Source organism: Pinus tabuliformis, chromosome Q (genome assembly GCF_031772625.1).
Source record: "Pinus tabuliformis cultivar Carrire ecotype Pingquan chromosome Q, CPIR1, whole genome shotgun sequence".
Lineage (NCBI taxonomy): Eukaryota > Viridiplantae > Streptophyta > Pinopsida > Pinales > Pinaceae > Pinus > Pinus tabuliformis.
In genome coordinates this window covers 1,044,152,968-1,044,176,209 of record NC_142296.1, presented here as the reverse complement: position 1 = coordinate 1,044,176,209, position 23,242 = coordinate 1,044,152,968, and the positions used below count along the sequence as shown (strand labels likewise).

Below are 23,242 nucleotides of genomic sequence, written 5' to 3'. Positions count from 1 at the left end.
CAGTGAGCAGTGGCTCATCGAGCCAGAGGGGTGGTGCTCCGGGCAGCATGCAGAGCAGTTCACTAGGGAGTCCACTGATGGACAGTTCACACGATACCTCAGCTTCTACAGGTTCAGGTTCAGGTGCAGGCAGGAGGACAGCAGACAGACAGTCAGGAGTTCAGGCTACTGATGGTGATGAGGAGGAGGAGTTTCATTCTCCTATGGGAGAAGCATGCTCAGGGAAGAGGAAGCCCAAGTGGCTTCAGGACACCTTGAGAGATGCCACATCTGTTGTTGAGCCGAAGAGGCCGGTCAGAGAGAGTAGACCACCTGAGAGGTTTTGTAGTTATATGGCGATGGTTACCAGCATCCTTGACTCTGAGCCTTCTAGCTATGAGGAGGCAGCTAGCCAGCAGGTCTGGAGAGAGGCCATGCAGGATGAGTATTCTTCTATCATGAAGAATGATGTTTGGGAGGTGGTGCCGAGGCCTGAGGGCAAATCCGTGGTTACTTCCAGATGGCTTTACAAGGTAAAGCATGCTGCAGATGGCAGCATTGAGAAATTCAAAGCGAGGTTTGTGGCTAGAGGGTTCTCCCAGGTAGAGGGAGTTGATTATGAGGAGACCTTCGCTCCCGTGGCTCGATATACTTCGATCCGCTCCATTATATCGATAGCAGCAGAGATGGGTTGGAAGATCCACCAGATGGATGTGAAGACCGCATTTCTCAATGGCTTCATACAGGAGGAGGTGTACATTGAGCAGCCACAGGGCTTTGAGGTGCATGGGAAGGAGTCCCATGTGTGCAGATTGAAGAAGGCCCTTTATGGCCTGAAGCAAGCTCCCAGAGCTTGGTACTCCAGGATAGATGCATACTTGCAGGGGATGGGTTTCACAAAGAGTGAGGCAGATCCGAACCTTTACTTTATTGTGATTGGTGAGGAGCCTCTCATTCTGGTGCTGTATGTGGATGACTTGATCATTACAGGTGCAGAGAGACTCATAGAGCACTGCAAGAGAGATCTTGCGGCGGAGTTTGAGATGAAGGACATCGGCTTGATGCATTACTTTTTGGGTTTGGAGGTGTGGCAGGAGGAGGGGCATTTCTTCCTGGGGCAGGGGAAGTATATTGTGGACATCCTTAGCAGATTCCACATGGAGGATTGTAGACCCATGTCGACACCGATGATCACCAACTGGAAGAAGCTTCATGCTTCGGATTCCGAGTTGGTGGATCCCACATTGTACAGGCAGCTGATTGGTTCCTTGATGTATTTGGTCAACACTAGACCAGATATCTGTTTTGCAGTCAACACGATGAGTCAGTTTATGTGTGAGCCTAGGAAGGTTCACTGGGTGGCTGCAAAACACATTTTGCGGTACTTGCAGGGGACAGTGGATTATGGTCTGGACTACAGGCAGGGAGATGGAGTGAGATTGGCAGGATACACTGATTCTGATTGGGCAGGTTGTGCTTCTGATAGGAAGAGCACTTCAGGGTGTTGTTTTGGGTTGGGTTCAGCAGTAGTGTCATGGTTCAGCCGAAAGCAGCAGTCAGTAGCACTGAGTTCAGCGGAAGCAGAGTATATGGCAGCCAGTCTAGCTAGTTGTGAGGCCATCTGGCTTCGCAAGATGTTGTTTGGCTTATTTGGTCAGCCGTTGAGACCTTCAGTGATTTACTGTGATAATCAGAGTTGCATTAAACTCACGGAGAATCCAGTATTTCATGACAGGTCAAAGCATATTGGGATCAGATATCATTTCATCAGAGACTATGTTCAAAAGGGAGCTGTGAAGCTTGAGTATATTTCCACTGATGAGCAGGTTGCAGATATCCTTACCAAAGCCTTACCACGGGGCAAGCATGTCTACTTCAGAGACAAGATGGGTGTGGTGAGGAACACCTTCCTCGGTAAGAGGGAGTGTTGAAATTTGGTACCGGAGGACAGGTGGTTCCCTTAGGCTTTGATCTTTGGCCTAGGGAAAAGTGTCCAAAAGAATTTAATTTTTCTCCTAAAGTGACTTTATAATTTTATAAAGTTAAATCTAATTTAAAAGTGACTTTAAGTGATAAAGTTATTAAGTCTAATTTTAAAGTGACTTTTATAAAGTCAATGAAAAATTAGAAAGGAAAAGTGACTTTGGAAATAAATGACTAAGTGGGTCTTTATTAAAGTGGGGTGAATTAAAAAATAGAAAGTGAGATTTAAATGAGCATTTAATCTCAACCATTGATCTAAATCTATTTCAGCCATTGGATTTAGAGATCACCCAAAAGTCACTTGGATCACCCAAAAGTCACTTGGAGTTATATTAAAGGAGGAAAAGGAGGAAAAGGTCATTCATTCTTTCATGAGCAGATTGGGAGAAGGAGAGCAAGAGAGCAAGAGAGATTTCTGAGCAGGAAGGAGAAGGAGACAGCAGCTTGGCACACATTCCAAGGCAGCAGTTGAGCAGATTTGTACAGCTGATTCAGCACATAGTGAAAGGCAGATTTTTGCACAAAAATCGAGGAGCAGTTTGCTGATTTTTCTACACACAAAACGGAGGTCGTACAGCATTTATTGCTGTCCTGTTTGCTGTAATTTCCAGATTGCTGTGAGGCACGGGAAAGGAGATAAGTTGTAAATTTGCTTGCTGATTTTTTGCTGAATAATTCTCACTGTAAAAAGACAATTTTCAGAAATAAAGAAGAGCTCTCAAACTGGTTTTCCCCAAGAGTTGTAGGGGGTTTTTCCAGGGTCAAGTTGACCAAAAATATCAGTGTTTTAATGTGTTTTAATGGCTGTTTTTAATTGCTGATTTTTATTTCTGCAATTTCCAGCATTCTGAAAAATTTCCAGAATTTGTGTTTTCAGCCATATTTATTTTTTTCAGTCTGTTAAATGTATGGTTATGGGAATGGGCATTTAACTACATGGGAGAAATAAGGTGAAACTGAAAACCGGGGTGGGAAAACAGAAATTTTTACAAAGGTTTGACCAGTTCAAGCCCTAACTCCTTATATCCCGACCTCGTTGAGGACATGCAAAGAAAAACAGAGAAAGAGCAGACCGCTCTAATACCACTCATTCAGATTTAAACAGGAACGCAACAAATTACAAATATAACCATAAATACAAAGATGCAGTAGAAATAACACTTCATTTCATTAATATAAAATACTGGAATATGCTTACAAACAGAATGGAAATAAGACTAGCTCGAGTGATGGTAGCTTATCTCTGAGAAGAAATGTGGCGGCTACATGCCTTCGAACTATGTTACAATGAGGCTCAAAGGCCTGTTTATTATTGAGAAACAATGGAAAACCCTAAACATCCAAAAACCTAACCCTAGGAGATGAAGCGCCAAAACTGTGTGCCCCGTTTGGGTAAATTGGTACATCAACTTCTCGGGGTCGTAACTTTGGCATACGATCTTCGTCTAGCTATCATAATACCTCGTTTCGAAGATCTCAAAGAGAGTCGAAAACAAATGGGCAAGCCAGTTTGGGATATTTTCGGTCTCTCCATTTTCCCTTAAAACATCGTTTAGGGCCTCAAAATGGCTCTAACAGTTCAGGACCCGAAAAACTGCCAAAAATAGTAAATTGTGCTACAATTAAGAAAAACCGAAAAAACTGAAAGAGAAAGTGTTGGCAGTCCAAGTGGAATAGGCAGGTGGCCATCAATATCCACCTGGATCACACGCAGGCCCTTCTGGCCTCTGCGCAGTCACTGTTGGCCTCTGTGTGGCCTCTTTGCCTCGTATTCATTGTTGGCTTCTCTGCCTCGTATTCATTATTGGCCTCTCTTAACAATCCCCGCTCTAGAAAATTGAACTGACTGATCACTCTGGAGTATCTCCAACTGACCCTCAACAGTCGAGATTACATCTCTAATCAATGGCTAAGATTAGATTTGGCTTGATCCATGTCATTTAGAACCTTCTAACACAATTTTATATTAATACCCATTAATATTTTTATTTTCCTAAGTTTAGACTTAGGAACTCATTAAAAATATTAATTATTTTAATATCTCCTTCACCGGACAGAATTTCCCCAAACCATTTCTGGGGCTTGGAGACCTCATTTGCTTTAGCCTCTCCACCAATTTTCATGGCTAGAGCACATCCGATGCTACCCCAAATCAACACTCCCTCTTAGCGAGGAATGTGCTCTAGTAATACACCACCACTGAGCATCACCCTGATCATATGGCACTAGTACCTGTGTTGATGTTGGGCCTTCCTACCCAACATCCTCTGCACTGTTGCATCATGTATTGCTGACCATGGCTCTACCACTGCCACTACTACATCTGTACGACAGCTCCCTCTGCATCTTTGTTGTTGTTGGTCCTTCTTCCCAACACTACATCTGCACTGGAGTTCTCTCTCATCATGTTGCATCATGCTGCCCATAGCATTAGCACTGCTACCGCTGCATTGCAACTCAGTTACTAGGAAGTAAGTAGTTGATCTACCCAACCACTGACATTCTTGTCAAGCTAGAAACCCTCCCGTTGTTGAAGCTCTCTCTGCCGCTATCCTGCGCTCCCTTTGTTGCCTCTGCGATGTTGCAACAACTCTATGCCTCTCGCACTGTTGCAAACCTCTCTCTGCCATCCTGCACTGTTGTAACCTCATGTGTGCCTCTCGCACTGCTGCAACCCTCTTTGCGCTGCGAGGGACTACTGCACTCTAGCACTCTCTGCCACTCCATCAACATCCGCTTCTACTGACAACTATCATCCTGCTACTGCCACTTCGGAGTTTGGGTACCTCTAGGATCCTTCCCCTCATCTCCTATAGTCCTCTTGACTACAACTCGATGTCTCCCCACCTCTTTTCTAGAGGTACATGAGCACTCATGGCATAATCGTCATCATCCTCTACCTCCTTTTCTGCCTGGCATTGCCTTGGAGCCAGACGCCTCTCCCATATTCTTCTTCCTAGGACACTGGTTTGCATAATGGCCCAGTTCCCCACAGTTGAAGCACTTAATCTTGTAGAGGTCCTTTCTCTTCCTCCTCCCCTGCTGCCCCACAAATTCTAGAGTTGCATCCTCTTCCTCCTCTTTCTTGACCCGAGCTCCTTTGCTACTACTTCCCGTCATGGTCAGCCGTCTGATCTCTTCTTGGCCAAGAGTTGCCCACAATTCTTCCCAATCTGGAAGATTCGCTCTGCCCAGAATGCTCTGGACGAATGTCTCCCACTCCTTGGAGATTGCATTTAGGGCGGTCCTCACCATTAACTCTTGATCCGGCATGGCCCCTATGGAAGTCAATTGGTCCCAGATCTCTTGCAAGCTTCTGAGGAAGTGATGTATCTGCTCCCCCTTCTGCATCTGGTATGACAGCAGCTGATTCTCCGGTAGCATCTTCCTCTACATGGAAGTGCCATGATACAATGTCTTCAAGGTATCCCACATTTCCTTTGTCGTCTCCTTCTCGGCAATATGCTAGACCACATGATTCTCGACCCAAACAAGGATTATGCATTTCGCCTTGGCCATCGCATCCTCATACTTTTCATTATCAGCTGGGTTGACTGAGATAGCCACGGTTCTCAAGGCGAAGGCCTTGATGCGATGTCTATCCAAAACGGACAGGATCCTGGCCTTCCAAATCACAAAGTTGGACACCCCGTCCAGCTTGTCCTGATCCCTCAGTCCGTTCATGGCCATCTCTGCTCTTCTTTTCGACTCCTCTGAGTCTCTACTTCCCTCCTGGAAGTTCTCTGCTAGACTCCCTCTGATTTCCCTCCTGGAAATCCTTCCGCCAATAGTCGAATCACACCTCTCCGATCTCCTATGCTCTTGCAACACTGATCTGGATTTCTTTGGCTAGAAATGTACCTGGGTAGTGACTCCCTCTACCTTGGTTCTATCCCGTTAGGTATTGTTTTGTCTCGACAGCAACAGCACCCCACAAGCTTCACTCCCCGTAATCTACCCACAGCTTCCTATGCCATAGCAACTGAAGAACTGAGCCTCTAGGCTCTACGCAATCCCGGCAAAGCTGATTTTCTCCCCTGGCCAACTGTGTCAACCCTCCTGGTCCCTGCATGGCTCTTCGTGAGCCTCTTCTGCCTTCGAGCTGGCCTTCTCTCTGGCTCGAACTGATGACACAGGCCCTCTGCGTCAACCTTTCTCTGTAGCTCTCTGCCTAGGAACAGTTTTTGTCACTCAGGACAGCTATTTTTGCTACAAATTCTCTGATTCAGCTGGCACCTTTAGCTCTCCTGTGATCTCCAATGCTCTGATACCATGTTGAAATTTCTAAGTATTACCCGTTAGAAATTTTATCTATATTCTCTGGTTTATTTCACCTACTTGTTTAATTACTAACAAGTTACTTAACCATATAAATACTGAAATAAACACAATACAGTCTCAACCATCTACAGATCAACAGCTGAAAGAAATGAACAAACACACAAGGGGCACCGTTATTTTTGGACAATCGTCCCCAGAAAAACCCAACTTGGGAAAACCGGTACAATAGTTCTGAGGGTTTTATTATTAAGCAGTTTTTCTTGAGTACACTGGGTGCCAAACTGGCTCACCCGACAGAGATAAAAAAAAATTGGCAGCAATACCTCTCTTCGGAAGCAGATATTCTGAAAGTCTGCCCCACGAAACCCTCTCCAGCACAATCTGAAGCACTATGTCAACCCTCCTGGGCTCTGCGTCAACCCTCTGAGGCTCTGTGCAGCCTCTCTAGCCCTCTGCATCACTTCTGCAGCCTCCATGTGGGTCACGCAGGCCCTCCTGGCCTCTACGTCGGTCCCTTTGGCTGTGTGTCTGCCTCTCTGCCTCTGCGCTGGTCTTCTGGCACTATCTCTGCCTCTGCGCTGGTCTTCTAGCACTATCTCTGCCTCTGCGCTGGTCTTCCGGCACTATCTCTGCCTCTCTGCTCGTACTCACTGCGCCTCGATGCAACACTGGTCACTGGTTCGATTTCTCTTAGCAAACCCCATTCTAGAAAATCGAATTGATTTGATGCATAAATTTGCAGTATCCCACAAGTCCTAAAACTTGATTAAATGAGTAAAAGACAGACAAAACCAGGTTTTTAAGAGTGAGGAGGGGCACTTTTCCATGGACACGTGTCCAAAAATCATGACACATGTGTTACTGGTGTCCAACACAAGTTTGACGCATGTCATGCGCAAAGGACATAAGTCAAACTCATATTGGACAGATGTGTGACTGGTGTCGAACACAAGTTTGACTCTTGTCCTATGCACAAGACACGAGTCTAACTCATATTGGACACGTGTGTTACTGGTGTCCAACACGAGTTGGACTCGTGTCCAACGCACAGGATATGAGTCAAACTCATATCAGATGCGTGTGTGAATGGTGTCCAACAAGAGTTTGACTCATGTCCTGTGCACAGGGCACGAGTCAAACTCATATCAGACATGTGCCATACTAGAGACATAGACTCCAAGAATAACACATAGGGGTGAGGGACATCTTCATTATGATAGATATGCCTTGGTGGAGACATACAAGTGAGCCTGGGCCATATAAGTTTCACTTCAACAAGGAAAGCACTGAAAGTCAAATGGCACTGACCGTCTATGCAACAGTAACTTTCTCTTAGAATCTAAGTTGGTTGCATTTCATGCTAACAATCTAATCTTTTACACAAGCACACAAATTGCAGTTCCAATGTGACAAAAAATGATCAGCAAGAATGAACTTATGTCGTCTTAAACAATTTTCGAGTGGATATAATTCTCAAACACAATTATCTAAAATTATCAGGTATGAAAGTTGTAACTTGTAACCAATAATTAATTCAAAACAATTATCTGAAAAGTGTTTCCAGAAGTTAGCAAAGTTAGAATGGCCATAGAAACATTAAAACGAAAATTTATGGGCCAAAATTGAGCAGTAATTTGTAAAATCTCCAAATAATAAACATAAAATATGACTGGAAAAATATCTGGATGATAGTTAATCGAAAACTGTGAGCTGCACTTGAGAAAATTACAGGATTCTGCACAAGCCCAAATGATGTCAAAAAGGAAAATACACCTCCATAACCACAGTATTTTAATAGTAAGCAGGCAAATCCATTGAAATATGTTGAAGGTCATGATGTAAAGTTGTATTTTATGGGGAGTATAGTATGTGCCCCCAAAAATATTACCTTTAAATTGTGATAAAGGCCATGTTAAATCAAAAACAAAAGCATGAACCCTTGTTTCTTCTTTTCACTGTACACGAATTTTTCTGAAGGATGCCTTTTTAAACTATATTGAGTAGCTTTCTTCAGGTTACTCACCTCTGGAGGTGATCACCAACCTCCCTATTTCTGAGATCAAGATGATTAGGTGACATCATATGGCAGCTTAACATAAATATTTATATGAATTGACATATTATTCATTTTTATGTAGATGTATTTTGAAGAATTTTACAAGGCAATATTTGGAATACTATTAAAAATATATTTTTTGTCTAATCTAACAAAATGAGCACTTGATCAAAAAATTAGAGATGAAGTGTAATACCTAAAATGAAAGACCCTGTAATTATTTGAATAGAATTTAAGGCACCCCCTAACAATGAACAAGCAGATTCAGATTTTCCGGGCTGCCACTGTAGAACTAAACTCTGAACAGACACAACCTGTGGACATGGAATTATTTTAAATCTCACTGCAAATCATATCAATTCAAAAAAAGCCACCTTTTTCATGAGACCATGAAGAACCAGCAACATGAACAAGATTCACATAGTTGGCATCAATATAAATTACAGTAGCTGTTTGACGCAGAAATCTTACCCTGCAACAAAGTCTTATGCCTTCTTCAATCAAGCTATTAGATAAGGATGAAATCAAAATTGTATCCTTGATGTGCCAGTCATTCGGAATAAGCAACAGATCCTGGGCTTCAGTATTATATCTACCATTAACATGATAAAGAACCTCTTTTGTAGCCTTGATCACAATAGTTGACGCTGGAGTAAGCAACAACTCTTGTTCTCCAGTGGGGTCACTGAAAATTGCACCACATAAATAATGACAAGAAAGAAGCATAATAAAAGGCTCTAAACTCTATGTAGTGCTAAAAAAAGTTGTCCCCACAATAGGAAAAAGCTACCTGAAGATAAATCAAATTATTTACCCATTTGCTCTTGGATTTTGACTATGTTAGAAAATAGAGTTTCCCAGGCTTCAAGCACAATTTCTGCTCATTGTCAGTGAAAAGAAAAACATATGTTTGAAAAGGATCAAGTCAATAGAGATTAATTAATAGTGTTAATTTTTAAGTACCAATTTCAGAATTTTTTTTCTTTGCAGCTATTTTATCCCCTCAAAATATTTTACCCAGCAAAGTAATTTTCTGCAGTAAATAAATTTTGAAAACTACAAAACAGAAATACTCTGCTACCTCTAACTCAATAATTTTGCAGTGGAAATACTCAAAAAAAATCACACACAAACAGCAAAGATTTTTCCCTCCAAATTTATCTTCATTACATTCTTCTTAGAAAAATTAGGGGCCCCCTTACCAAGGAAAATGGCCCTCTGAAAATACACATAAAATACAATCAATGGAACCTTGCAAAATCGGCCCTCAGAATCTCATCTTGCACTTTGCTAGCAGCCTCTCACAAGTTCGGCACACTTGAAGCAGCTTGGGCCCTCCACTAGTGTGGCCTCAACCTTCTCACCCTCCCCACATTTGCAGCATCACTCCACAAACTCGGCCTCAACCCTCTCAGCCTCTTCAAGCTCATGGCACACTTCGGCCTCATCCTCGAGCATATCTCAGCCCTCCTCTTGTGCGCTCCACCTGCAAAATTGTGCCCACTCGAACTCCCAACTGCACACTCTTTTTGTTTCTTCAGCCTCTTCACAAACCTGCAATTAACTCATGCAAATATTTTGGAATCTCCTCAAAAACAATTGTATCTTCATCCTTTCCCTTGGCACCTTTTGTAATTTCAAATTGAGCAAAATCCCTAAACCTCAATCTCCAAAGTGATGGGCGGTTAAAATTAAATCCTAACCAATTCAGATAAATGGCTAATATTAGATCTAAGTCACTTAAATAATTAAATATTTAACATTAGAAATTTTCTCAATTAGCCAACATTAAACAGTTTAATCAATTAATGTGTTTTTACTAAGTTAAATTTAGGAAAGAAATCATATTAGTTGCTTCTCTCAAATAACCACTTAAGCAGGACTTCTTCTCCTACATGCTAAACGCAAGCCTATGCACAAGACCTTCTGAAGCTATAAAATCAACACCCCCTCCTAGCAAGGAAGGGATTCTCCACCACCCACAGTATGTCCCTATCGAACACGAACATCCCCTTCACTAAAGGCATGTTGAGAATATCTACTACCTGCTCACTTGTGGATATGTATTATAATCTCACAAGACCTCTCTGGACGCCATCTCTAATGAACTGGTACATGATCTCTATGTGTTGGGATCTCTCATGAAACACTGGATTCTCCAATGCTTAATGCAGCTTTTACTATCGTAATGAATCACCATGGGCTCCATCTCAAGTCCAAATAAACCTGAGTGAATTTTGTGAAGCCATATGGCCTCACAACTTGCCAAACTCGCAACCATGTATTCAACCTCTGCTGATCTAGGTGCCACTAAGTGTTACTTCCTACTAAACCACAAAATCATAGCCGATCCCAAGATGAAACAAAAACCAAAAGTACTCTTCATGTCCATTCCACTCCCAGCCCAATTTGAATGTGTGGCATTGCAATTGCACTCCACAAACTCTAACATACCTGAGTCGATACTCCATTGTACCTCTCAAGTACCTGAGCAAAAGGGATATCACACAAATTCTAACAGGTTGAGCCACCAAGGGACTACATAGTCACATGGAGAAGGCATAATAAGGGGAGACCCCACTTCGTTTTCTTGTTTGCGGGTGGATTGCTTCAAGAAAGGTTGGACCACTCCGATATGAAGCTTCAGCCACAGAGGGGTTTGTACTCCACCTTTCACTCAAACCACTTGTCTAAGAACACTGCATCAAGAGGTCGCTCCTAGTTGGGTCTGAAAGGTAGAAGATTCATTGAGTCATAAGTGTGTGTTATTTCTCTTGTAGACCAAGCCCGCTTCCTTGACAAAGTGCAATATTGACTTAGGGAGGTGCATGCTTCACATCCTAACAACTGAGGTACATTTTTTTGTACAAGGTATAATTTGTAAAAATCATTTACTTTAGAAACTTCAAAACTTTTATTTCCGTGCTTTGGATTAGGAAATTTTAGTTGTTGATTTTTACATTGTTATATCATAGACACCAAGATTTTACCTTGGGATAATTGAAAATAACGTAGAATCTAAGACAAAGATGGATACATTGGACTTTTGCTAATATTGGACATATTTTACACTTTGTTTCTAGTGATTTGAATGCAGATTTGCGCTATCTGCTAGCTATAACATACAAAATCCACCTCAAATATCAAGGTTTGCAGCTCCTAACATGCAATATTCCTTTCAGAATATTCCAGTAACTTTCCCATCAATTTGTTTCAGAACAATACACCATAATAAAATTACACAATTTTGCCAGCACAAATTAAATTGCAGATGTAAACAAACTAGAAATATTGCAACTTTAGAGAAAACATCGAACACATACAGGAAAACTCAGCTTTATTTAAATTACTAAAGCAAGATTACATGCCAATACAAACTATCAAACGCTCCCTTTGACAATAGCTAAGATGATGGCCTCAAGATGACTGTAGCAATACTAAATCTGGCATCCCAAACTAAAACCGAAACTGATAATCGCACCAGTGAATTCTGAATGAATTCACCAAGGGATTGGTATATAGATGGGTTTTCGTCCAATCTCACCAATTCTCAAATAAGCAATACCCAATGGTTTTCATCCTGGGCACAATGAACCTGAGAGGACAACTTCCCCAATCTTCACAAAGACAACTGATTAACTCTTCATGATCCAAAAGGCTAGCTTCCCCTCCATTTTATAGATCTAGTAGATCTCTCTTCAACAATCTAGAAGCACTTTAATTTCATTTATTTATTTCCATTCTACAAGATTATCCCTTTTATTCCAGTGACCCTTTTATTTTATTTAAGTCACTTTTCCCCTCTTTTATGTAATTAAAGTCACTTTTAATCACGAAGAATGATTAATCTGCCTCCATGCTTTCCTCGGCCACTGAAAGTCACTTTTCACCATCCCATCTTAAAGATCTCTTCATCTTGCTTCCAACAAGTCTGCAAATAATCTACTCGAAATAACATCTTGAGCATATATAATTTAAATGTGCTCAATAATAACCTCATTTTATGAGAATCGTTGGAATGCAACGGAACCAAAAACAAACTATGCAGAACTAACCTCGATGATGAAATAAAATAAGCAACCCCTGTCGGATCCCATATAACTCCTCCAAAACCCTCTGGGCCCACTAACGACGTAATCTCGTAGCTGAATGGATTTCTCAATACCTAGATCCCAAGCAAACCTCTACTCATCCTACCACCACTGGATCCTCCTAGATCCCTATGCCACAGTGGCCATTCATCATCACCCATGTCCCATGGCTTCAACTATACTATGTGCATGGCTATGGATGTTGTTCCATAAATCATCCGCTTAGTAAGATAACTCATAATCTCTCGCCAATCCATTCCATGGGAAGGATCAAATGCATGACCACCTGTGCACGAATCAAGTCCACTATACCAATGATGCACCATGCTCAACTCGTGTTCCTCCACCGAGTCAACCCATAAGATCCATCTAGAAAACATTAACCCTCTCTCTCCAATGTACAGACGTGGGTTGATAGTGTTGCAAGCCCTGTCTATGTACTTCTAAAGAGGGTTATGTTGAAACTCCAACATATGTTCCCCTAGTTGCCCAGTTAGGGATGTTAGTTGTTCCCCAATGCTAGACAGCTTGGCCTCTGACTTGGCACACGCAACTCCAAGCTCCTCAAGTTTATTGATCTATTGTAAAATGGTACCTCGAAGTGCTTGGGCCTTTGCCTTCATTGCCATAAGATCTACCCTGATATGCTTAAACTCTCTCTAGTGGTTCTCACTGTTGATTTGGGGCAGCATCAGATGTGCTCTAGCCACGAAATTTGGTGGAGAGGTTGGGGCACATGAGATCACCAATACCCAAAAAGGGTTTGGGAAAATTCTAAACAGTTCAGGAGATATTAAAATAATTAATATCTTTAATGGAGTCCCCAAGTCTAAACTTGGGGAAATTAAAATATTAATGTGCATTAATATAAAACTGTGTTAGAATGGTCCAAAAGACATGGATGAAGACAGATCTAATCTTAGCCATTGATTAGGGACTTAATCTCGGTCGTTGATATGTCAATGAGAAAAGTATAAGAGGAGGCTTGAGGGTCACTTGCAGAGTACACCAAATGATCAGCCATTCTATTCTCTAAAGTGGGGTTTGCTAAGAGAGATAGAATCAGTGATCGGAGTTGCAATTGAGGGGCAGTGAGTACAGAGAGACAAAGAGGCAGAGATAGTGTCGGGAGAGCAGCGCATGAGCCAGAGAGAGTGACACAATAGCAGCCAGGGCTCACGCAGGGCCACGCAGAGGCAACCAGGAGCTGCGCAGTGCTTCAGAGAGGCGAGCGTGGCTAACGCAGGGCCTCTTGAGGCTGACACAGACCCATTCAGGGTGACACAGGGCCAGCGTTGGGCAGAGAGCGGCTGACACAGTCCAGAAAGGCAGACGCTGGGGTTTTTGGGGCAAACTGGAGCTGAGGAGCTACCAGAGGGTTTATCTGGGGTTTCAGCCAGGAAATTTGTCTTAGACTGAGAGGTACTACTACCAAGGAAATTCTCTATTGGGTAAGCTGGATTTGGCACCCACATTATACTCAGAAATTGCTTAATAAGAAAACCCTCACATGGTTGCACCGGTGTTCCCGCATTGGGTTTTTCTGCGGACATTGGTCCAAAAATAACGGTGTCATTTGGTGTGATTGATTTTGTTTCCTTCAGTCGATGATTTGTAATATGTTGAGAATGCACTAGTGTTTATTTTCAGTATTTACATTGTAAATAACTTGTTAAGTAACGGAACAGGTAGGTAGGAATAAATCAGTAAAGCGCATGGAGGGTTTCTAGCTAGAAGACTTAGAAACTACAACACTCACTTGAAAGTCCTATAGCCCTGTTGGATGCCTCAACATCTACTTGCACCTCATCAATGGCTAGCCCCAAAGATGGATGCTCAACTCCCTTGACCATAGCTCCAACTTGAGACTTCAATTGGCTCTTCAAACATTATTCATCACGCATACTATGTATTTCATGTTCATGCACCTCTGAGTGCTCTTCTGCTTGGCCTTCTTCATACATGGGAACAATTTGCTAGTCATTGTTGTCGTCATCTTCCCATGATTGATCATACTCTTCAACGGTGTTCTCATGACAATCAATGGACTTAACTATAGTAGAAGAACACATCTCATTCTCATCAGAATGATTAGAGGGAATCTCCTCTTGCTCTACCCCTGTCACCTCTACTCATAGTATTAAAAATTGGTTGATCTAAACCGTAAACCGGTCAAACTAGTCAGTTCACTAGCTAAACCAGCCTAACCAGGCAAAAACCCCGGGTAGAGGGGCCATTCCTCCTTTTTTTCACAAAAATTGGGCCTAACTGACCGATTTATGGGTAAAGCAGCGAGTTCATTGCCATGTTGGCTGTAGACCCACGTGCAATTTTTTGGTGACTTCTAAGGTCGTTTCGAGCGAAACCAAGGTTACTTGGGAGCAAGAGCGAAAACAAGGAGCAGGATCGAGAGCGATAATTTCAAAAGCTCCCAGTTTGGGAGCAATTCTGGGAGCGTTTTTATATAATATATATATTTTTATACTTTTATATTTTGATGCATATATGTCAACAAAAGCATGTAGAATGATGAGTTAGATATAAAAAACATAAAACCCATAGATTGAACCATATAACAACAATCATCTAGAAGTTATAATATTCATCAACCATGTCCACAAGTTAGTAACATACAACATATTGAGTCTCATGATTCATCAATCTTAAAGTTCCAAGCTTTCAAAATTCATTATATAACATTTATCATAATTGATCACCAATGTTGTACCTGTAAGCTAAGTGTAACCATTACAACAAAGAATATCTAACATGAAATGAAACAACTTTCAACTTTCACAAAGCATCATATTCAGAATTCATTACCAATGAGTTATAATTGCCAACTTCAAACTTCAATAGTCATATATTGTTTACAAAAAATATTATAATAAATATGAAAGAGTCAACAATTATTAAAAGTTAAAACTACTAGAAACTAGAAAAGACAAGTAAATCTATCATCTACAGATTCCTCTTGCCGCCACAAATAATGTCTAATTTCTGAGAAGGTCGTGGTGGTCTTCTAAGAGTCTCCTCCCACACAATCCCACGACTAGAACCAGAAGGAAAATGCCTTCCACGTGTGGATGTACATGGAGGCAATGACAGCAAAGGAACAAGACTTGGAACTCGAGCACTGCTACTGGATGGTGGGGGTGGCATGGTTGTTGCTTCATCTTCATCTCTCATAAGTTCTGCTTCCAATTCTTCAAGATGTATAGTGCCATCCTCCAAAGTATCGTCCTCTAGGTGGTTGTCCCAAATTTTATATGTTGGATCCTCATAAGCCCAATCACAGTAATGACTCAACAACATCAAGTTGCAGTGCACATAAACCAAGTTTTTTGTCTAGTTTTCATTGAGTTTGTTTCTTCTCACTTTATGTATGAAGTTGTAGGTGCTCCAACACCTCTCCACAAAAGAAGTATTTACAACCAGTGAGATAAAAAAAATTGCCAATTTTGGCAAAAGTCCCATGCTGCCATATGCTTCCCACCATGTAAGAGCATCAAATCTGTCCCTATCTTCCATTGCATGCAAAGAACCAAACAAACCTGTGCAACTCAAGTATCTACCTAATTCAAGATGCAGATTAGCACACACCTCCTTGTCCAATACCAACTTGTCCAATGCTTGCATATATCTTGTAGATAACTATGGATCTATATGTATTTTGACCCTAACCCCACCCCCAGGTGCAGGTTGGCCCAACCAAGATGGAGAGTAGTATTTTGGCAAAAGGATATATGCCAAGGCATGTAGCGGAACATTAAGTTGTTTCCACTATGTACACACACAATTGTGAATCAGTGTATACAAGTTGGGATCATCTTTCTGAATAATATCTTTTATTTGCCCAAACATGGTATCCATCTGCTAATCCACCTCCGATTTCATTGGTTTATTTGTATCTACAAATTGAATCATGCGATAAATGGGCTTGGTGAATTCTAATACTTTCCTCACACATGCCCAAAACTGACCATCAAGGGTGGTCTCCTCCACCTGTTCAAAACCTTGCTTGTCAACTGCATTAGTAGCCCTTTCCTTTAATACCTGCCAGTGTGGACTTGATACCATACTAGCCAATGACTCTCTTACCTTCAAAAGGCGCCTAAAGGTGAGGTAATAGCTAGCAAATCTAGTCTTCGCAATCTTCAATAGCTCCAACCTTGAGTGACTGGGGAAAAGACCATGGGTATTGCTATGATCGGTAATAAATTTTATCATTTGTTTGCCCCTCTTGTACAAATCACCAATCCATTTGCATTGTTGGTTTTTGTTCTTAATAATATCATGCATCAAAAGGTTCATTGTGTGAACCAAACACCCAGACCAAATTATGTTGGGGTATTTATCCTCAGTAATTGCTACTGATGCCTTACAATTAGCAGCATTATTAGTGATGACTTGGATGACATTGTATGGCACAATATGTTCAATTGTTTCAAGTAATGGTTCTGCAACGTTGATGTCGGTCTTGAACTTCTCTAAGTAATCATATGCTAAAAGAAAGATGGTACCACTGACAGACACAGCAAGAACACTTATCAATGGCTTGCCTTTTACATTTCTCCATCCATTAGATAAAATGGACACCCCATGCTCAGTCCACGAATTTCTCATTCTACTCAAAGAATGTGATATTTTTGCTTTTTCATGATCAAGTCCAACGGTTCTAGCCTTCTCATACCCAGGGCTCGTGTATCCTTTAGGGGCATCATTTATGGGAGAAACCATTTCATGCCAATAAGGTGAGCAAATAACATTGAATGGTATCCCACATGCATAGAGAAACCGGTAAACTTTTCAATACACATCATTCCTACACCTTTCATCCAGGAAACCTTATATGATTCTACGCCTTAAAGAGATGTTTGGTGACCCTGTGCCTCCATATCCACTGCCATGGGAGGATGTTGAAGGAGTTCTTTGTGCATGTTGATGTGATTGTGAGCTTGGTTCAAAGAAACCCTTTGATTTTTTAGATTTGTATTGGGATTCCTCCTCTTCCCTTATGTATTTGGCTCTATTTGTTGTTGACACACTTGCACAAGTTTTGATTCCTATTGCTTTATCTTCATCCCATGGCCTTTTCCCACAGAGGTGCCTTCTGGCACGGGTGTATGAACCTGTGTAAGTTTTGTTGCAATGGGGGCAATCAAATTTAGTGGTTCCACCCCCTTTCCCTGCTTCAGGCCTAGAAACATATTTCCACAATGGGGTTTGGTCTTGTTTAGTTTTTTGGGTTGAATCATGTTCACTCTCTTCCTCCTCACCAAGGTACTCCTCTCCAGGGTTTTCATCAAATCCACTATAACCCACTTCTTCATTCTCTTCTTCATGATCAACCCTTCTTTTTCTACTCTCCAACACCATGATAACCAAAAAACGAACCAAAAAGAAGAAAATGCCAAGCCATATAACCATGATGTTTGAAATTTGAAGTTTTGAATCTGCAAAAAAATGGAGAAATGGGAATGGGAAATAGAGAAAAAAGTTATTTATTTATTTAGCAAGCAATGAACAAAAAAAAAATGCTAGATTAGAGTGTAGATCCTACCTCTTTGGCCTTCAATCCCAAGCTCCATTCTCCCTTTGCAAGTACCTCTTTCACCAAGCTCCTCTCCCCAAGCTTCAAACTCTTTCTTGCTCCAAACTCTCTTGCTCCTCTTGCTCTCAATGCATAAAGTGAATAATGGGAGGGGAAAGGGTCTATTTATTTTTCCCCCTCCCCTTTCCCTCCCTTTCCTCTCTCCTCTCTGCGGTGCAACCTTTTCTTCCACCGTCCAGAAGCATTTTTCACAAGGGGAGTGGTCAAGAGCGATCACTCCTACCCCGCTCCCCCTCTGGAAAAAACGCTCTCAGAGCGTACAAGAGCGCTCAAGGATCAAGCGCTCCAGACCGCTCCCTAAAACGCTCCAACAAAACTAGGCGGTGTTTTTTTTTACCGGGAGCATTTCGGGAGCGCGCTCCTGACTCGCTCCCGCCCGGAGCGCGAATGGGGAGCGGAAGCGTGAAGGGGGGGCTGGCGCTCCCACGCAACCCTGAGCGAAACTAGGGTTTGTTTCTCTCCAAAAACACCCCCCCAAAGCCAATAAAAAAAGGTCTCCCCTCTCATTTGCCTCACACATATCATTTGGAGTTTTTGTGAGTTTCATTGGGAGCTTGGAGGGTGTTGAGATTTTGGTGGAGTAATCATCTCGGAGGGTTGGACTTGGACTTGGAGCTATATTGGAGATTGTTTGAAGTTGTTAGTAGACTTGGCATCTTCAAGAAGAGGCTAAGGAAACCAGTTTGCATTTCCAGGTAAGGACCTTCACTTGAAAAAATCCATATTTCACTGTTGTCCATGTATTTAATTTTTTTATGTGTTTATGCTACATTGTTATCAAATCTCTAGTTCTATGCTATCAAATTTTGTAGGCTAAATGTGCCCATTTTTTTCCTAAATTTGTCTTAGGTTTTCTACTTTTCATAGCTGCAATTTTTTTAATGGCAAATTTCTTTGAAAATTTCAAATATTTCTAGCAATTGTGCCTCCAAAAGCGAAGGACAGTGAATGGTGGGCTCATTGTGATGTGATTTACGAAAAAATGATATCCAAATTTTGCAATAAATCTAATGGAGGTGGGGGTATTCTCAAGTTGAAGCAACACTTGGTTGGGATAAGAGGCCAAGTATTTATTTATTTATTTATGTCTACTTGTTTTGATTAATTAACAAGTTATTTACCATGTAAATACTGAAAATAAATAAAAGTACATACTCAACACGTTACAGAGCATCAACTGAAGGAAACACAACAAGCACACAAGTGACACCGTTGTTTTTGGACCAATGTCCCTGGAAAAACCCAATGCGAGAAAACTGATCCAGCTGTCTGAGAGTTTTAATTATTAAGCAGTTTCAGAATACAATCTGGGTGCCAAAACCGGCTCACCCAATAGAGAATAATATCGGCAGTAGTACCTCTCAGTCGGAGACAGATGTTCCAGTTGAAACCCCGGATAAACACTCTGACAACTCCCAACTCCAATCTCCCCCATGAAAACCCCAACGTCAGCCCTTTTTGGCCCAGTGTATGCCCGTGTCACCCTAGCTCGCCCTGCGCCAGCTTCTGGAGGCACTGCATCAGCCATTATAGCCTTTGTGTCACCCAAGCTGGCTCTGTGAGCTACTGCGCAGCTCCTGGTTGCCTCTACATGAGCCCTAGCTAGCTTTACGTGAACCTCTGGCTAGCTCTACGTCCGTCTCTCCCGGCTTGTGCGCTGATCCTCCTGGTGCTATCTCTGCCTCTCTGCTTCTATATTCATTGCTGCTCATCTGCAACTCTGACCACTCTTTCGACTTCCTCAGCGAACCCTACCCCAGAAAATTGAAATCTTGATCAACTCGGTGTGTTCTCCAAGTGACCCTCAAGCCTCCTCTTATACTTTTCTCGTTGACAAATCAACGACCGAGATTAAGTTCCTAATCAACGGCTAGGATTAGATCTGGCTTGATCCATGACTTTTGGACCATTCTAACACAGTTTTATATTAATTCACATTAATATTTTATTTTCCCTAAGTTTGTACTTAGGGACTCCATTAAAAATATTAATTATTTTAATATCTCCCAAACTGTTCTGAATCTGCCCAAACCCTTTCTGGGTATTGGAGATCTCATGTGCCTTTAGCCTCTGAACCAATTTTCGCAGCTAGAGCACATTCGGTGCTACCCCAAATCAACAAATAGGCCCAGTTAGAGCAGAATACCTTGGCAAGTTTGAGAAGTTTGAGGAGAATAAGGTTAGGGAGAATGTTATCCAAAAAGAAATTGCAAGGAAGAAGGGAATTTTACAAGCCATGAAAGAGAGTGGGTATTACGATTTTGAGATTCAAGACTCCCCTTTCCCTTCCACGAATGACCTCTTTCACTATGTTCCTCCCGCTCTTGGGTCTTATCATCAAGGCCAACAATCCAAAGGAACAAAGAGGACGAACATCCAGAGTTATTTCTCATCCTCTGTCACCACTGCCACTGCTAATCCCACTTCCTCCCAGCCAAGTCGTCAACCCACTTTAGATGAGCAACGGAAAAAACAATGCAAAGAATCTTCTTGTCAATACCTTTCTCGATGGAGGTATGATGCAGATATCCCATTTAATGTTGCTCACTCACCTTATTACCAAGCTATGTGGGACTCTGTTATAGCGATAGGAAAGGGGCTTCAAAGGCCCTACTGTGCATGACTTGACGGGAGCTCTTTTGCAAAAAGAGATTTCTTCCATTGATGAGTATTTGGTTGAGTATAACGAGTCGTGGCTCAAAATAGGTTGTTCCATCATGTCATTAGGATGGAATGATGGAAAGAACTGCACTATCGTTAATTTCCTTGTTTCTTGCCCTCAAGGAAATATGTTTTTGAGATCAGTTGATGCATCTAATAAGGTGAAGGATGCAACCCTTCTATTTGAGCTTTTGGATGAGATTATTCAGGCAATGGGGGAGCACCATGTTGTGCAGGTAATCACAGATAATGCCTCAAACTATGTTCTTGCTAGAATGATGCTTGAGTCCAAATATAAGACCATATTTTGGACTCCATGTGTTGCACATTGCATAGACCTCATGCTTGAGGACATAAGCAAAGTGGAGTGGGAAAAAAACATTGTAGAGCATGCCAAGTGCATTACAAAATACATCTACAACCACTCATCAGTATTGAACCTAATGAGGGAAAACAGTGGGGGCAAAGAGCTTGTTAGGTTTGTAATTACGATATTTGCAACTCACTTCCTCACATTGCAATGTCTCGACTCTCAATTCTCAACAAAAAATTTTGCAAAAAATATTTTCTTCTGATGATTGGACTTCATCTCGGTGGGCTCGTAGACAAGATGGCAAACACACCAAAAAGAAAGTTTTTGACAATTATTTTTGGAAAAGGTCTACAGGGCTTGCGAAAATCACCAGGCCCCTTGTTAATGTGCTACTGATGGTGGATGGGGAAAAATTGGCCATGGGCATCATTTATGAGGTTACGTATCAGGCAAAACAACAGATACATGCAACTTACAAGGATAAGTTAGCTAAATATGGGTGTATATGGGAGATCATTGATAATAGATGAAACAATCAACTTCGTCATCCTATACATGCAACTGGGTTTTTTTTGAACCCAAAGTATCATTATAAAGCTCAGCTAGGAGATCTGCAGGTTGTGGAGGTCAGAGATAGATTGTATAATTGCTTGGAGCGCATAGTCCCTAACCATGTAGACCAATGGGAAATAGATAGACAACTTACTCTTTTCAGTATGGCAGTAGGTACCTTTGGCAAAAACTTGGCAAAGATGGCAACAAATGTGGATCAACCAGGTAAGCAATTCCAATTTGTTTTTCTTTTAAAGTTCAATTGTTTACAAATTTACAGTTCTAAGTTATTAATTAATGTTTTTTTTTTGCAGCACATTGGTGGGAGTCATTCGGTGGCCAATGTCCTCAATTACAAAAGCTTGCAGTTAGAATCCTTAGCCAAACTTGCAGTGCTTCAGGTTGTGAGTACAATTGGTCTGTTTTTTAGTGCATACACATGAAGAAGACAAATCATTTGGAACAAAAACGATTAAATGATCTTGTCTTCGTGCAATACAACCTTCGACTAAGGCGCAACCAAATGATGAACAAAAGACTTGATCTAGATACCATTGTGTTGGACAATATTGATCCAACATCAGAATGGGTGTAGGAGACTGAAGATCCAGAGTTTGATGCTGATTTTGATATTGACATGGTGTTGGAGGGGGTTGAAGCAGATTTGGATGCGCCATCGGAACCAGAATTAGTAGTCGCATCAAGCAAAGGCAAACAACCAATGGAAGGCACTAATGATGCAACTCGACCAACTCGTGCTTCCATTAGGTCTAATTACATTGTTATTCGTGGCAGTGCTACTACTGAGGTTGCAGATGAGGTTCAGGCATCCTCGGACTCTGATCCAGATGATTTTTATGTAGCTCTGATTGATGATCTTCTGTCTAGTAGCAGTGATGAATTTGATCACGATGACAAATGATCATGTTGATCACCGATATCTACCATTAGACTTGTAGTCTTGTAGTAGGCCAATGACCCCATTGCTTGTAGCATTGTTTTTGGACTTTATACGCCATTTAGAGCCTCATTGCTTATGTATTTTGTCAATGATATGTATTGCACTCGGTGCCATTTTGATATATTCACCTTTACATGGTATATAGATGAGAAAACTCTGCATATGTTTTCTCTATTGGTTCGGAATCATGGTTTTAAATATTAAAAATAGTTTTTTCATTAAAAATTAATTATTTCATGTCTTTTTCTAAAAATCGGTTCATTGAGATGCTTTAGATATTAAAAAAATTGAAAAAAAAAAGAATATTTTTGTATTTTACGATTTTTTCCCGATTTTTAACGATTTTTCCCTTGCCGATATTATCCCACTAACGATTACTGCAACATTGATCCAAATGGGCCTACATTACATGACAAAAATTCTTCTTTGACTCAATAAGCCCTATAAGCATGAAGAACAAACTTTGACCTAGACTTGAGCATGAAACCCATGCTTTGATAAATAAAATTTATTTTTCTCTTTTTATATACAAAATATACAATGTCATGTTTACAAAGGTCATTATGAAGACTGAATCTAGTTACATTCTCCAACACTCCCTCTTAACTAGGGAGGTATTCATAATCCTATCATGAGATACAAGGATTCTCAAATTGAACTATTCTCATAAGAAGAGTTGAATTGATAAGCCATATTTTGAGCATCAATATCACAACCAACATTGTCAATAAGGCCTTAACTTGACAGGCTC

At 41.3% G+C, this 23,242-nt stretch overlaps 1 protein-coding gene across 1 annotated transcript in view; it reads right to left on the bottom strand.

Moving 5' to 3' along the window:
* CTC1 (conserved telomere maintenance component 1) overlaps window positions 1–23,242 on the bottom strand; it is a 227,368-nt gene that overhangs the window by 41,462 nt on the left and 162,664 nt on the right. The window contains exons 13-14 of the mRNA XM_089385741.1: window positions 8,771–8,984; window positions 8,496–8,613 (exon numbers count right to left, since the gene is read on the bottom strand). Coding sequence (XP_089241867.1) covers window positions 8,496–8,613; window positions 8,771–8,984 — 332 coding nt within the window. The remainder of the gene's footprint in view (window positions 1–8,495; window positions 8,614–8,770; window positions 8,985–23,242) is intronic.